This window comes from Lemur catta, chromosome 3, assembly GCF_020740605.2.
Source record: "Lemur catta isolate mLemCat1 chromosome 3, mLemCat1.pri, whole genome shotgun sequence".
NCBI classification, from domain to species: domain Eukaryota; kingdom Metazoa; phylum Chordata; class Mammalia; order Primates; family Lemuridae; genus Lemur; species Lemur catta.
In genome coordinates this window covers 68,629,175-68,647,177 of record NC_059130.1, presented here as the reverse complement: position 1 = coordinate 68,647,177, position 18,003 = coordinate 68,629,175, and the positions used below count along the sequence as shown (strand labels likewise).

Below are 18,003 nucleotides of genomic sequence, written 5' to 3'. Positions count from 1 at the left end.
ACAAATTGGTAATTTCTGTGTATTTGAGGTAGTTTTCCAAACTTTAAGAAATATTTAAACATTTTAGCTGTTTTATGCCAATTTATGTTTTTATATTTATGTAATATTAATATAAATTATATTTATATATTTTTTAATTCTCTAATTTTCAACAAATTAAGTCCTTATTTTGAGATGCTTATTAGTGAAAAGTTATTTTCAAGAAAGGAAAAGTTATTCTCCAAATATTTCTCATTGCTAATTGAGTAAAAAACAAATTAACTAAAGGCATGTGTAGCTCAAATTTTGATTGAAAACATTTATATGATTTTATATTAAATTATTTTCATCAATCCCACTGGAAAAAATGCATGTAAAGACATATAGTCATAGTATATTTTGCCTATGTAAATTACACAATATGCTCCAATAAGTTACTTTTGTCTGTCTTGATGCCCAGAGCAGTACCTACCCCATAGTAAGTGTCCAATAAATGTTTACTGGATGAAAAGTGGTTTTAGCTAGCTGAAATTAACATGGAACTGATCCCAATCTTGTCAGCACATGTGAGCTACCATCAAGTGCCTATCCTTCAATAATCCACACCCCAAAAACTTGGAAACAGAAAAAGAAAAGGCCCTGTATAGATTCAATTAGTAAATCCATCCAGTGGCTCAGAGAAGATTTGGAAAATCAACTGAAAGGAAAAAAATGCTTCCCAGTCAGCGGAACTTGAATATTACCTGATTGATAGTGTTCATTTATTTAATGGGAAAATGTATCCATCAAAGCATAATTAATAATTATAGGAACTTAGAAAGGAATACAGTCACCTTGGCAAATGTGGAAAGTACTCATCCAAGTGCTATCTAGGGGAGAGGAAATTCTACCCATTGGACTTTGAATATTTACAGTCCTAATGGCAAAGGTATCCCTGGAGGATAACAGAGGGTTTTAGCCAAAGATCTTTGAGATTTCTGGTACCTTTGCAAGCCCATTCCTAATGGGCGTATCAGGCCACCTTACCCTGATGCCATCAACATTCCATTCCATTACATCCCCTCATTCTGATTCCATGCTCACTAGGCAACATTCTCATTGTGATTTGGCTTCTCATGTGGTCTACCTACCAGGGGAGAATGCATTTCTTTCTTATATAAGCTTTGACTATTTGATATCTCTTGGTGACTTAATGGCCTCTTATTAAGATTTAGTTCTCTGTTTTGGTTTATTATGGAGGGGAAAATGACCTTGTTGTGAGTTATTCAAATTAGTCTGAGACAACCATTCAGGATGTGTCCATTCCTGGACACTGGCTGAAACAGGAAATCTCTGGGCCTTCAAAGCGAAGACCAGATCCTAGAAAGTGTCAAACTCATTGACATATGATCCAACAAGTTCCTGTCTAGCTTTAGGCAGTCCACCCTAGACAAAGTATCACCACTTTTGGATTAATTTCTCCTGTTTTCTGGGAAACTACCATTAAATTAACTGATACAAGGCTTACGAAAAGTGTTTCACAAGCTGAAAAGCACATTAAGTGGATTAAAATATTAGTTATTATTTTTAGGGTTATATTTTTACTTTTACTGTGAAACACAATCATTTATTTGTCTGAATTAATTTCTCAGCATCAAGGTTATCTGTAAGTTAAAGATAAAAATATCTTAATTTTATATGTCTTGTGTTTCCTAATAAGAAATAGAACATAATACACTCCCTTTGAACATAATGACAATTGTACTCATGACACAGGTTCTTTCTTAAGCTGGCAAATGTTTTGTCTTCATGTTAGAAATGCAAACAATACCCTCCTTATTACTGAATGTCCTAATTCTTCCTCCCTGTTTCAGTAACTCATATTTCATGGTTACCATATCTCCTTCCTGAGCTTTATTAAAATAAGTGAAAATTACCTGAGACATGACCTTGAAAGAGAAGAACAGTCAACCTCCTATGTGTGATTAATTCTGCATTTTTTAAAGATGGACATTCTTTTCTTTCTATATTCAACCTTCTAAAAGTCAAACTTGAAGCAATTTCATACACTGATGGGAAAGTAAGTCGGCATGCAAATGCAAACCTATTCTTGGAAAGTTTCATTTCCTAGGTTTCACGCATTTAAAATCTGGAAGGAGTCAATACTGGGTCTTTTCTGATAGAAGTCATATCTGGCTAAGAAAAGTCTTTGTTTTTCAATCAGCCTTTCAAATTAATGAGAAATCACTATATATTATTACAAATCTATTTCTCACTTTTTTTGCTCGATGACACAGAAACTTATAGGCCTTCCAGTTTGACTAAGATATAATTAATCAAAAGTACATAGTAAGGGCTTCATAAATGCACAATATAAATTTCACTATGCAGATTAATTGAATATAGCACCTTAAAAACTGATACCCTAATATTCTAATGAAGACTTAAGATATATTTCTTGAAGAAAATAACATTTACCCCAATAGGAAATGGAGCTTCACTTTCCAGCAATGAGGTTTTTGATCTGGACCCCGAAGTTATCTTTGGAACAGTTCCCACTGCAGGATTACTGGGAAGAGGCTGTAATCGAATTGGAGGCTGCATATTTCCTGGGGCAGTATATGGTCGAGGGGCTGTCTAGACAATTAGGAAAAAAAAATTCCATTTAAATTAGTATCTTGACATGTTTCCAGAACCAGTTAATAACCCAATAAATTGCCTACAGTAATTAATGGTACCTTTTTACTGAATAGATTAAACTTTAATTATGTCTTTCCATTATACATACCCTTATGACCCAAAGTATTTGTTAAAACATATGGTGTTGAAGTCCTCTACATAACTAAATGCCACAATTACAGAGTATACTGGACAAAGGAGATGTCCCCTATGATGTTTCTGTATTTTTATTCATACTGTGAACTCACAGACAATACTTAATTTATGCTGTACATAGAATGGCTTTGCTCAATTAAAGGTTAAGTTGAATAATGTTCCTATTTTAGGGGTCTAAAGGGATATTATTGGAATGGACTCATTTCTGTTTCAATGTTTTCAACATAAACTCTACTCTGGATCCTTTAAGCCTTAAGATTGGTCTGAAGTAAAAGTAGACAACATGATATTTAATACAAACAAAAGAGGAAAGGCAGAGGCTTAACCATAATGCATTACCATTTATTCAACTGCTTTCTTGAAATATTGAGAACACAAAAATAAAAAATTGTAACTGGCAACTTCAGAAAATACTATGTAAAAATGGATATATTTTCCATGATGGGTATTTTCTATTTGCCCCTCAAGATCTACTGTTCACCTTCTCTGCCCTGCTCTGGGTTCTGGGAATTATTCCTTTCAAGCCTATACCAACTAACCTTAGGATTGTGGTTGGAGTCCACCAATGAAAGGCACTCGCCAAAGATGAAAGGACAGGAGGAGAATGAAATTGAAGGCTTTATTCTCCTTCAGGGTTGTAATGGGCCAGCTGGGTCCCTCTACCATAGTCAAGTCCACAGCTCCTACTGGGAAGCCCTCCCCTAGCTAGGGGTACTAGCTGCCAGTTCTGGTAACCAATCCCTGTCTTTCCCCCTTAGGCTTAGGCTGTGGCTTCCAGATGTGCTGACCCTAGCATGCTTAGCATCCCTAGTTGGTTTTCCTTAACTCTGCTTGCATCTTTGTAAATAGTTTCTTTATTAAACACTTACTAATGACCCTATTTGTGTGAGCCATCTGTTTCCTGCTGAGCCCCTGACTGATGCATTTTCCATCAGTCAACGGCTGCACTACAGCAAACACCAAAAGTGCCAGTATGGAGCATTAGAAGTGACTTTGGGGGCACTGATGGAACATTGTGTAACTTTAGTATATAGATTAGCAATGTGCTGAAAGTGGAAAAAAATGGAGATTTTGATCCAGTTATTCTATTACAATAAGACAATAGAAAACCTGTCAAGAAGAGTACACACATATTTGGGTAAGAGGGTGTCAGGTGTGGTTTTTGAGAGGTGTTGTCCTGGTTCTTTGGCTCCTTGCTTGGAAGAATCGCGAGCAAACCCAGTGCTACGGAGTCATGACAGACACGAAGCACTTCCATTCAAGCAGCTTTTGTTGCAAAGCAAAAGTTAGTTTCAGAGAGAGAAACAGGTCTGTCCCCATGAGTGGAGATGACCCTGAGTTTAAAGACAGAGTATAGGAAGTATAGTACACTCTCAAGGTCAGTAGAGAGCAGACTGCTCCAATAAGGAACAGCATCATCCCAGGTTAGGATGTGTCCTTTATGCTAATCCATAATAATATGTTAAGCTGGAAGTGGAATATTTGTGTTTTTTTGGGGAAGTGGGTGGAAATTCCCAGAATCATGTACCCTCCCATTCTCTATCCTTGTATGGCTGCTCCAGAACTGTCATGGAGCCAGGAGCTGCGAGTTTTACTATGTTAACGAGGGAACATAGCTCATAAGCTCCTAGCTTCTAGGCATGCTCCTAGTCAGAAAAAGTCCCCAACCTCAAGTCTTTGCTGTTGTGGTTTCTTTTCTCTGGTTTTATTGGTCCCGACCCTCAGCCCTTGACCGTATCCCCCTATCGGCTGCCCTGCCACCTGCTCTCACTGTAAAAAGGAAGGGCACTGGGAGAGTGAATGTCCTCTTCCTAAAATGGGAGATCGCACTAGCATTCTGAAACTGGCAGAGCCCCTCTGTGCCGGCATCGTCCACACCCATGGACCCTCTAGGACTACCTCAGTCTGATGGACAGAGCCCGGCTTCAGAACAAGCTCAACTCCATCACACTGGAATAGAAGAGGCTTGGGTAACTCTCTCTGTACAGGTAAGCAAATTGATTTTGATTAACATCAGAGCCACTCACTCAGCTCTTCCTGAATTCTCAGGACCTCTGTTTCCCTCTTTCTTCTATCTCCATCATCGGAGTGGAAGGTAAAATACAAACCCCCTGCGTACTCTACCACTTTTCTGCTCACTGGGAGATCCCTGGAATCATGTACCCTCCCATTTTCTGTCCTTGTATGGCTGACTCCAGAACTGTCATGGCGCTAGGAGGTGTGAGTTTTATTATGTTAATGAGGGAAAGGTTACATCCTAAACTCGTAGTTTCTGCACATGCTTCCAGCTGGGAAAAGTCCTCAACCTCAAGTCTTTGCTGTTGTGGTTTCTTTTTTCTGTTTTTATTGGTCCCGACCCTCAGCCCTTGACCATATACCCCTATTGCCTGCCCTGCCACCTGCATGTCTAACCACCTATCTTGCCACTCATCCCTCCCTAACAAAGTCGTGAGAAGGATGGTGTATAAATTACTCATGAATAAGGCTTAACACATTGACTCTAAAGAATGGTGCACAAAAAATATTCAGCTCTAGAAAGTGTGTGTAAATACATAAAAAATGTTAATAAGGCAGCTCCTACTACCAAAAATTAGTCTTAGTATCATCTTAAGAAGCATGTCATATGTTTCTAAATCTCTGATTCTATCATCATGGTCCTGTGAGGAGATAAAAAGTAATTTTTAACATCTAATTGCAATACAAGACAATTAGTATCAAATGAACCACACAAATACTGCCAAACAGAAAATAACAACAAAATACCTGAGAATAGAACTTAGAACTAAAAGTTGTTGGAATCTTTAGTGTAAGTCAATGAGGCTAATACAGATTAAAGTTTCACAGAAGCAGTTAGATTTTATCCAAATGGTAAACAAGAGAAGAAAATGGATAAACAGAGAAGAATGGTAAATTTGAACATCCAAGTAGTAAGAGAGCTTCTTATAAGCAAGACATGGCAAAAGCAGCAAAGATAATATTCCTGAATATCTATTTTCTTTTCTTTACTAGTAATAGAATTTTTATTTGGGAACATGGCTATCATAAATAAAGTTATATTTCCCAGCACCCCTTGTAACTCTCTGTAGACGTATGCCTCACTTTGGGCCAATAAGATGTGAGCAGAAGTGATACATGAAGCATCCATATCATGCCCTTAGAGAGAAGTGTGCCCTCACTTTCCCCTTTGCCCCTTTCCTCTGGCTAGAATATCCACATGGTGATATACCATCTTGGCTTATGTGGATGAAGGCAATACCCTAAGTTTGGAAAATCAATAACACAAACATTATCTGGGCTTTTAATGACTTCGTAGAGCAGAGATGAAATACCAGCTGAGATTCACATATGTGTACTGGGACAGGGAGGGGGCCCTAATGTTCAAGCCCTTGTCATTTGGGGTCTCTATACACAAACCTATATCACAACCAACATAAGAAGCCAAGTAGACTGACTAGAGCAGCATTTGATTTAAAGAAAGAGGAGATAAGCCTATATAGACCAAAAGGTGAAAGGTCTTAAAACCCACAAAGAGAAATTAAACTAGAGGTTTCTGATCAAGGGAATCGGATCACCCAAAAGAATTCTTTTGAACTCTGTTAAACAAACATGCCTTAGGACTCTCTGTCAAATAACTGGACTGAAGACAGAAATATGAAAAATCTAATGTAGAAATTTAAGAAAGCAGGCTACTGCAAACTAGAACATGATCTATTGGCTGTTGTACTCTAAATTTTACTTCCCTGAATTTGCATACAGATATCATTCAGTTAGATGAATATGGCAGTCAAGTGTTGAACTGATTACGTTTATCTCTAAAAACAAATATACACCATTAACTAACAGCTGTGAGCTACAAACTGTTGTAGTTCACATCAGAAGCCACCTTAAATTTGCTATATTTTAAATTGTTTGTAATATATTTTCTTGGAATAAATATGGCACTGTAGCTTAACATTCTCAAAACTGCAGCAGAATATGAATTGAAATTGACTACCTGGTGATTACTCAGCTTAGCTGAGCATTTCTAATTCTAAGTAGAAGATCTCTGGGGGTGAATTTTCCAAGCATATGCAGAATTAGTCGAAATGACTTTCCACAGTTTTAATGGGAGCAGTGCAGCTAAAAGCCTGTGTGCTATTTTGAAAGTTTAGGTGCAATTAGCGACCAAGGGCACTAACATTGCACTGCATGCTTTTCTTATTCACTCAAGAAAATTAAAAAAGAAAAAGTCAATGGCAATACCCCAAAAGGATTCATCTCGGTAGCACTTGGAAGTCAGGAGTCAAATTTAAAGGATATGCATCCAGGTTGGCAAAACAAAATCAGGAATCTGAATTTCTGCAAAATGGTAACTACAATTCCAAGACCACAATAGGTATCCCTTAAGGTGCAAAAGCACCATCAGGGGTGACCAAGTGAAGAATCCTGGCTTACCAGAGAGAAAGGCTTTTTAAGTGCTGGTGTCAGTGTTTCCTGTAATTTTTAAATTACTTTCTCACTCCTGTCACATTAAGATCTCCTGGCTGTATCATAAACTATTTATTGAGGGTGTTCAGCTGGAAAATTGAAAAGAAAGCCTTTCAAGAGTTTTTCCTTTCTGAAACAGGTGGGAAGACAGAAAACGGCACTTGATTGTTTCTTTTGTTTCACCCAGGTTAAGCTTTTGGGAGTCTAGTGAATTTGCCATCCAATAAAAGAATTTGTATACATGTACACTCAAATCAAACCTGGAAATAAAGTAACAACAAAGGGAAGACAGTTGCTTTTCATCACTTGGAGCTGTTCATTGGGAAATGTCAAAACATATTTACCCTTTGAAAAATGTCAAAGCTTAACATTATATGTGATGAACCTACTTCAACAATCTGAAGGCATTGCAATTTCTCCACAAATATTTTGCAATTCAAAAAAATGTTCATGCTTACAAGGAAATATATTAGACTGTGCAAAGCAAGAATAAAGATGTAATCAAGCCATTCAGTTAGAACTTAAACCATCAACCTCCAGTAAATATTTTGCAAATCTTTTCCTGTACCTGTATTATTTCAAGGTACCATCCCTTCCTTCAAGTAAATACCACCTCTAGGTTATAAATGAATCAAGCTAGAATAAAATATCAGTGTGTAACTTCTTCAACTAGAATTTCTGTACATTTAATTATTTTTATCTTAGAGTTTGGCACATAATTTTAATGAAAGAAACTCAGATATTAGTATCTAGCCCAACATGCTATACAGTACCATTGAATTTGTGCAGATAAGGTAGAAGCAGAAGGAATAGCAAGAACAAAATTCAGAGGTCAGAAAATATAGAAAGTGTATGTAACAACTAGTTGTTCAATTGTGCTCCACTGTAGGGTACTAAAGGGTAATTGTGGGGAAAAATGCTGGAATAGCTAAACTGAGGTCATATGGGTTAGGGTCTTAAATGTTCTGTGAAAGAGTCTGGGCTTTGCTGCAGGTAATACAGAGCCAGGGAAGGTATTTGGACATGTACGTGACATAAGTAATCTGCACTTGAAGAAAACTATTCTAGCAGCAACAAGCAAAATGGATTTGCAGGAGTGATATTGATTGGAGATGTGACATTCGGTAGAGATGAAGTTGAACAGATATAAGACCACGTTTTCATTCAGTAGGACTAACAGGATTATGCAGACATATTCCCAAAGAGCATTCTTTCCAAGATTAATAAGAAATCATAAATTAATTAGCTGAAAAACTGCATGACAAAGTGTTTAATATGGCTCACCAGTGCTAATGGACTGGAATGTCCTTCATCAACCAGAACACTATGGCCACGATTAGTCCTTGGGCCAACTGGGGGGTGGGGAGACAGGCTTGGCATGTTATTTTCAATAAATCGTCTTGTGTGCTCTCCCTGGAATAAGAAAGCAATTTAGTGAATAGATGCATAGTTAGTAATCGAGGTGTGGTTAGTGCCTGACATGTAAGAGATAGTATATGACTAAGGAACTCTTTTCTCATTTCTTTCAAGAATATTACATCTGAGGACTACCCTGGTCATTAGGGACAGTTTCCACAGCTGTGTTAGAGAGTTAGGCTGGTAAAAAGCAGGAAAGTGAGTCCACTTTCACTGTGCTAAAAGAAATACCTACAAAAGCAGCATATCCTCAGTTTTAGCAATACTATTCATTAATCTGCTTTAAGACAATCACTACAAAAAAGCATAATATTCCTCACTACTATCATCAGTAGACTACAAGAAAGTAGTGATTTTCTACCTTAAAAAATAATTAAATAATGCCAGTAAGCAAAAAGCATTTCATATTAAATAAAGGGACATAAAATATATCTTGCATCAATTGCAGCTATAAAGTGAAAATTGTTACAAATAAAAATCACACGAGAAGGAACAGGAGTGTCTATCGCAAACCTCTGCCAATGCTATAGACGCCCATGTACCTAGTTTAGTGTGTCTGGTAACCTGGGCAAGCGTGGGAAGAGCACGGACATAACAGCTCACACTGCTTCCGGTGGTATGAATCACTCTTTATTTCCAGCCACCATTTTTCTCCATCAACATTTAAGCAGATAACTTATAGAATCTATGACTCAGTCCTTGATGTAAGACAGTATCAGCAAAGTTGAATTAACCACAAATCTCTACGCACCAACCCTTTGATCTTGAAAAACTGACCCATCTTCTGTCATTTAATAATACTTTTGTAACAAGATTATCTGTTGACCCTGATAAAACAGATTTGAGTCTATCAGGCAAGAGGGGAAAATTACTGTCTTTTATGGCACGTTATTCTGCAGAAGCTTTACAAACCTTCATCAGTTTGTGAAACATGTCTTAGGCCCCACATTTGTAACACTACAGTATACAGAAAATTAAGAAAAACATCTGAGTTTGAATGGCTCAAAAAACTGAGTAAAACTGCCAACCTAAACTGAAATCCATCAAACATTGAATCTATCTCTGGATTCAAATTTATATATTTCATAAGTTCACTACAAACAAGGGATATGAAATAAATTGAAAGCAAACAAGGAATTTTAAAATGCGTTATGTTTTCTTTTGCTGAAGAAGATCCTTTCCACAACATATTTTCAAGGGTCATATTCACGTGAAAATGTGCCATTGTATTATTCCTTTTTTCCCCACCTTGGCACTCTGAAAAACCTACAATAATTCTTAAAAAGCCTGTTTTTCATCACATTGGGAGCATTATCATCTATTTTTACCTTAGGACAGACAAATAAAATTCCTGTAGCCTCTATCACAAGAAAACATAACAGTAAAGTTTTAAACTTGAACATTTTCAAGTTCGTCTTTGAAAGGTTTGTGCCTTATTAAAATTTATTTCCCACAAATAGCTCCTATTTTTGTCATGACCCTCTATAATGATGATGCCTAAGATTTAGGCTTGGTGGAACCATCATTTGACCTCATCTATGTGTTACCCAAAAGTAAGGTGCCCCAGGGAACTTGAATAATAGTACCACTAGTTTTTGAAATCATAAAATAATATTATGAATTAAAAGAGAGTTATGTGGCTCCTTACCTTAAATCTCTGAATTCTCTCCTTCCTAGCTAAGGTCTCCAATTTCTTTTTTATTTCAAGCTGATGGTAACGCTAAGCATACAGGAAAGAATAAAGAAGAGAATCATATCAGTTATAGCAAAGAATTTTTTAGAGGAAAATAAGTCCAATAGTTAACTGTACTCTCAATTACCCCTCTTGTCACTGAGATGGAGAAGAATCGCCGGCATCAATGTGCAAGTATTTGGAAATCCAATTCTGAACATATATTAGGCAGTTAAAAGTGATTATGACCTTTAACCAGTAAATTTCACTTCTAAACCTGGAGGATAATCTGAATAATAATTTAAGAAAATATTTTATGCACAAAGTTGCTGTCTGAAAGTTGTTTTTTTTTCTTTAAAGCAAAGGAATGCAGATACATATAAACTTTGAAGAGAATGGTTACAATTTTGGCACATCATGGATGAAATAAAATATAATCAATCCTTAAAATAAAGTTCATAAAGATTTTGTTTAAAAATAGAAAATGCACATAATGCAGGAAAAAAGCAGGATCCAGAATTTCACAGAAATACAATTTAATTGATCAAGCTCACATTGTGCCTGTCCCTATGCTAGGAAGGCTCTTTGCTAGCTCATTTCTCTTGAACAACTCTAACTGCCAAAGCAGTCCCATTTTACAAACAAAACAAGTGAGGCAGGGAATCATAAACTTGCCCCAGGTCATACATCCATCAGTGGTACAGCTATAATTTGAACCTGGAGTGTTAGCAGTTATCTCTGAAAGAAGGAATTCTATGTGACTATTCTCCTTTTTTATGCTTTTTGTGTGTTTTCCAGATTTTCTGTAATATATTATTCTATACTTTAAAATAAAATATAAAATAAAATATCCTTTAAAAATAAACCTCACATAAAAACAATCTGCTTACAATTCAATTTGAAAGTATTCAGACACATTTGCAAGTGTTTTATTTATTGGTCCTTTGAAAAAATGTATTTCCTCCATTCTTGATTCCCCTCCTGCTGCCTTTGAGACCCTGCAGACTCAATCATTTCTCGCCTAAGTATCATCAATCCGCATCCTGACACTTCCCTATCCTCTCTCCCTCTTCCTCTGATCGCTCACCCACTTATCACCAAACTATTAAATTCACTATCAGCCACTTTCCATCTTCCATTTATCCCCAACTCACGGCAGTCACCCCCCACCAGGGACCCCTCTTCACCATGGCTGAAACTACTCTCACTGCCACCAATGTTTTTGTCTTCTGGGTCAACCTCGATTTCCATTGTTCCCGTTATTTACCCACTGCAGCTTGTGAGAACGTCCTGGCTTCTAGGACACTATTCTATCAGGCATGTTTTTCACCACTTGAAGGTTTATTTCCATCCCATGTTGTTGTTCCTGATCTCCTGTGGTGTACATCCAACTGACCCACCAGGCTAGAACCTAGTTGCTCTGGGCCCCGTCTCCCTCACCGCTCCCTCTTCAGTCAGCTTCAATCTTTCTCCCTCCCCAGCTTCTCTGTAGACAGCTGCACCTCCCAGCATTACTGCTGCTGCTGTTAGCCTTCACCCTTCTGGCAATAGCTTCCTAATTGACCTCCCACCTCTAATCATTTCCAGCTCATTAATCCATCTTTCACATTTTTAGCAACATCATCTTTCTAAAACAGCTCTGCTCATTTATTTCACTCCCCTGCTGAAAAGTGTCTCATTGCCTCATCCCCTACACCCCAAACTTAGTTGGGAATTTAAGGCTCTCCAGAAACTGGGCCCCACCCTATTGGATAGTGTCACTTCCTGCCACTCCTTCCACCAAATCCACTGTGCAGTCTGACCTCAGTGAGCTTTCCTTTCCATTGGCAATATCCTTTCACACCTCTGCAACTTCATACTTCTGGAATGTCTTTTATGCGTTTTCAGGGAACTCTCACTCTGTCTTCAAGGAGCAGTTCAAACAGCAAGACCTCTCTTAGCTTCTTCTGACTCCCACAGGGGAAAGTCATCCTTCCCTTCTTTTCTGAGCTTGGTCTGTTTGTTCCTTTCTTCTAGCACTCAATCACTTTCTATAGTATTTTTTAAAAATTGTATCTCACAGCTACAACACATAGCCTCATGCTAGCACATGATAAGCTTGCAATTACTGCTTGCTGCATGAGTGAATACATGAATATTAACACAACAATATTAGTAAACAGCATCAGCTTAAACTAAATGTAAGACAAGTGTGACAACTAAATATTTGTTTGATCTATTATATTAATATACATCTTATAATTATTATACATTCTATTATATATAAAATATGTTACTTAGTATATTACATATTAACAATTATCTAGGATATTTATTCCAAATTTTAAGAATGCACAAAGATTCTTAAATAATAGCATATTTAACAGTTATGATGTGTTACAATGTTTCAGTTGTATGAAATTTTGGAAAACTGAACTTCAAGGATCAAGGCTAATACTGAACTCAGTGCCTGTTGATTATGTTTGAAACTAGGTATAGATAAATTTTATGCTGTACTATTTATTTTTTTAGCAGAGTTGAAGAGCTGCAACCAAGACTTAGAAGCAAGTGAATTGGGGGTACATAAACGATGATTCTATGTTATTCATGAACATGATATAAAACACAAAATGAATTCCTAAATTAACAGATTATACACACCTTCAGTGAACACTCCACTTGCTCACTCTAATGGTAGCACAATAATAAATATTTTCAGTGGCATTACACTTAGTATTGGTTTACTGATGATCCCACAGTTGTTCATAAATGTTTACTGCACTTACAGGTCAATGGTTTTACGAGCCAAGTTTTCTGATTTACTGCTGTATAGTCAAGCCAAGAAGTGACATATTTTTTCACAGAGATTAAAATGCTGTTGATGCTTGAAACTACAAGTTCTATGGAGCAAGGCTGAAATAATTTATCAAATTAGCTAGATATCCCATAAAAAATGCCTGGTCAGATTAAAAAAAAAATTGTTGATGCTTGGGTTGTGAATCTATGTTGACCGATGTGTCCTAATGTAGGAGGGACAGCAGATGTTAAAATGCCTATTCCTTGAAACTTAACATACGGCTGAGCTGCAGAGCCTTAAAAGAATAACAGATCTGAAATAATTCATGGCTGTAGAATTACTGATATTTAAACAGATGTCACTTTTTTTTTTTAGCAAATGAAAATTGAGGTACAGATGGTGAGGGCTGGTATGTTTTAGAGTAGCCATTGTGGATTAAAAAAAATCTACATTTGGAGAATTAAATATCACAAAATATATAATGATGTCCATATTTTTCCCTAACTGAAATGAAGAAAAGCTTACACTAGCCTCCTGGCTGCTGGCTACCCGGAGATACACAGTATTTCTTTGTTTCATTTCCTTTTTAATGAAATATGGAAAAATTCCTCTGGTTCTGGGTACAAAAGCATTATTAATTATCATATTAGAAAATATCAATTATAAAGAAAATAGTAAATATTTGTACCTCCATATCAAGAACCTTATGGAAAATAGCCTGGGCTAAGCACTCCCGGATATATTTTTGGTGATCTCGCTTCATGATATTTAGTTTGTATTCTTTTTCAGAAAGTATTCTTCCACTTCTTGTGATCTGTCATGAATAAATAAAACATACATAGAAATACAACGTAGAAATGTGTTGTTAGTTATGAAAAAAAGGAGGCAGAGAGGCAGGGAGGGAGGGGGAGAGAGAGAAAGAAAGAAAGGAAGGAAGGGAGAGGGAGAGGGAGAAGGTAGCAGTATCTTGTGAGCCTGCAGGAGTATACCACTATGGCTGATACACTTTCCTTTTTGATGAATATTTCATAAGGCAAAAAGGAGAAAGGCAGTCTCATATACCCATCGTGGTGAAAACACACGCAGGTGGTGCACTTGACGTTTAAAACAAGGTTTTCATTACAGTAACAATTTTCCCCTGATGGAACCCAGGTGTTCTTTTCATTTCTCTTTCTGAACACTTTCCGGGGAGACGAGGGTGGGGTGCTCCCTTGGAACAATGGACAGGAGCAGTGATCGCAGGACTGATGATCCCACAGGAAATGCTCTGAAGGGCAAACATGCGGGCTGCAGAGAATCTTATCAGTTTGTTTTAAAAATAATTGGTTTCATTACTTTGTTTTCCCACTGCTTTTTCTTCTTCCACTCTCCAGCCCAGAATGTAATTTAATTTGTTGTGATTCAGAATTTTACATATTATGCAGTACTATAGATAGAAAGTATTCAATATTGGTTTCAATTGGCATCATTGCAAGTCCCAGGAGCAGCAGTTTCTGTTTTTTATTTACTTACTTTTCTTTTCTTTTAATCTTTCTTATGGGTGTATTTGTTATATTTTTCTCTGTCTCCTATAAACAAAAGGTGTTATCCTTCTGAATCGTTCATCTTCTTGTTTTCCACTTATTTAAACCCTGCTCTCTTCTTGAGGTTTAATGCAAGCTATATATTTCTTAATAATTTTGTTCTTAATTTTGCTAACTGTATTTTTTTAACATTATTGTTGCAAGATATAGGACTATTGAGATCCCTTAGAGTTGTGCTACATGTTATGGGTTATTGATAGTCTTTTTGAAATAAATACATTGTTCCAGTGGAAGAAAGAGGTGTGGTTATAGAAAGTGCTTGGGATTACAAATAAACCAGTTAGTTAGTCTTTGAACGTGTTATCCATGGCCTATCATGCCACATGTGTCAAATTAGGGGAAAATGTTATAACATCCTGACTGCCACTTCCTTGGCAGTGAACATTTATCATTGTTATCTCTTCTCTGGGACTACGCCTGATCTCCCCAACTGGACTGGAAGCTCCTATAGGGGAGGGGTTCTTAAACTTGACCTTGCATTGGAATCACCTGGAGGGTTTGCTGAAAAACTGATGGGCCCCACACCAGAGCTTCTGATTCAGTAGGTTTGGGGTAAGGTTCTCACATTTGTATATTCTAACAAGTTCCCAGGCAATGCTGGTTGAGGACCTATATTTGAACCACTGCTCTAGAAAAAGGGCTGTATGTTTCTTGTTTGAGTTTCCATACACATAACCAGTGTTCATTAAGTGCTTGTTAATGATGCTGCTAAGTAAATACAAAGTCCTTCTCATTTGCACATGAAGCTCACAGACCATTATCCAAAGCAGTGATGTTAATAGTAACAATAATTACAACACCCATTTATTGCACACCTCTAACTGCCACAACAGTCCTGAGGGGCTGGACACAGTTGATCACACCTGTAATCCCAGCACTTTGGGAAGCTGAGGTGAGAGGATCGCTTGAGGCCAGGAGTTTGAGACCAGCCTGAGCAACATAGCAAGATGCCCGTCTCTACAAAAAATATAAAAATTAGTGTGGCATGGTGGCACCCGTCTGTAGTCCCAGCTATGCAGGAGGCTGAGGCAGGAGGATAGCTTGACCCCAGAAGTTTGAGGTTGCAGTGAGCTATGATGACGCCACTGTACTGCAGCCTGGGTGACAAAGCAAGACGCTGTCTCCAAAAAAACAATAAAAAAGATCCTGAGGGTCGGGTATCATTATCCTCATTTTACAATTTACGAAGTTGGGGCTTAAAAAGTTAAGAGAGTAAGAAAGTGATTTGCTTAAGATTCTAAGTCTAAGTCTTATAAATGGCAGAGCCAGGTTTCAGCCAGTTCTGTCTAATAACAAAGCCTCAGGAGTGGAAAAGCAAGCTCTCTGAGATCTATCGGCTAGAGTGCCAAGCACATAAACAACAATTAGAAGCTCAATGCATGTCCTTTCAACACCATGGCAACAATAGTTAAGGAAACCCACTGTGTTTCAAGAAGCTAAACAGCTAACTGCTTTCTATAACCACACCCCTTTCTTTCAATGGAAAACTATAATATTTTTAAAAGGTTTTCATGTTATATACATTTAGGGGAATGGAAATTTTGTGAAAAGAACAGTTTGGAAGCTATATCAATAAACCATCACAGGAAATAAAAACTTTTAAAAATTCAAGGGGAAATGTTGAACTGTTCATGTCTTCCACACCATATTCTGTGAACATTAAAAACAATATTTTTTCTGAAGACTGTAGTCTTCTTGATCTCTAATCCCTAACAGTTTCTCACTCACAGAATGTGTCCAATAAATATGTGCTGAATGAATGAATAAACAAATAAATGAAATATGCTATTGGAAACTTAAAGGGCCTTTTCCTCAATCACTTACAAGTTTCGTTAGCAGCCAGTGTGAACTGTCTTCCCATCTTTTGAAACAGCCTCAAATAGATAAATCAGAACTTTAGAAAGGAAGGGATTTTTCTAAAATGAGGAGGGGAAAGATGTCACTGATTAGTTCAAAGAGGAAACCTGTAAAGGTAGGAAATTACTGGACTTAATGAAATAAGAAAGTGAGTAGAAAGTAAACCAAATCTTACCAGCCCTGATTTCAAGAGATGCCGCCTTATCCTTGTGTTGTTAAAATACCCAGCCAGGTGTTTATCCGTAAGGCTATCATATGCTGCAAGTAATCTGAAATAGAAAAATAGAAGCATGAAGGTTTTATGAGAGGTGCTTGACAACCAAGGCAATTCTTAACCTTCTCATGCCCAAACTGTGCACAATCACTCACTCATCTGGCCAGCTAGTCATTCACGAATGTGCTTAATTAACATGTATTGAGCACTTACTATTTTCTATGTCTTATGGTACGAACCAGAGACAGTTCTGACATTGGTTATCCTACAGAAAAATATGGAAATCAGACATGAACAATTAAATTGGGTGGAAAAAGTCCAACAATAGAAATATGGAAAAAAGTCCTTGGAACACAGAGAAGGTAACTGCCAGCTCCAGTTGTCAGAAAAGGCTTCACAGAGGAGGCCTGTTGGAAAAGTAGCGGCTCCTTCAATGGACTCTTCAGCCTCTCATTACATACCCTAAACTCTGGTAACTCAAACTTGCCTGCTCTCTCTCACGTCCAGAATATGACACGGTCGTTCCTCTACTGTGAAGGTCCTTTGCTCATCTGTCAGCGGTGGACAGCCCCTCTGGTGCACAAGCATCTCTTCTCCCAGGAAACATTTCCTGATGTGTGCTGGGTGTGTTGTGTTGCTTTCCCCTCTACGCCCATAAGATCCTGACTTACATTTCATATCACACAATATGTAATTGTTTGTTTCTTAGCCTCTTCTGCTAGATTTGAAGGCCAATATAGTGAATCCTTACTGATGTTATTTGTCGTGTACCTAAATAATAATGTGTCCAGTAAATAAAAACATAATTTTGTTTGGGACTTATTTTTACTGCTCTACGTTTCTAAGTTTAAGCTCAGCATTTTTGAAGGGTTAACTTTCTCATGTATATCAAAACAGTTTCATTAATTCCACATCCAGTACCAAAAAAAAAAAATTAATAGATTAATTTTGATTTTTAAGGTCTTTTAAGAGATAAAAGAGGATAAATTGGTTCCTTGAATACATGCTATACTTTTGCAGGTGGCCAATCTAAGTCTATAAATCAATGTTGAGTCCTATTTTCTCTGTTTTAACCTATTCCTTATTAATTATTCTGTACCTTACAAAAACATATACAAATATATGTATGATACATGTGTGCATGTACATATACATTCATACAAATGCATATGCATAAATGTTAGTATGTACAGTAGTTCCCCCTTATCCATGAGGGATGCATCCC

General features: G+C 37.2%; 1 protein-coding gene across 3 annotated transcripts in view; it reads right to left on the bottom strand.

Moving 5' to 3' along the window:
- Positions 1 to 18,003, bottom strand: part of ERICH3 (glutamate rich 3) — a 104,435-nt gene that overhangs the window by 62,967 nt on the left and 23,465 nt on the right. For all 3 annotated transcript variants that reach the window (XM_045547735.1, XM_045547737.1, XM_045547736.1), the window contains exons 2-6: positions 16,740 to 16,833; positions 13,813 to 13,938; positions 10,325 to 10,396; positions 8,545 to 8,673; positions 2,437 to 2,595 (exon numbers count right to left, since the gene is read on the bottom strand). In XM_045547735.1, the coding sequence (XP_045403691.1) occupies positions 2,437 to 2,595; positions 8,545 to 8,673; positions 10,325 to 10,396; positions 13,813 to 13,938; positions 16,740 to 16,833 (580 nt within the window). The remainder of the gene's footprint in view (positions 1 to 2,436; positions 2,596 to 8,544; positions 8,674 to 10,324; positions 10,397 to 13,812; positions 13,939 to 16,739; positions 16,834 to 18,003) is intronic.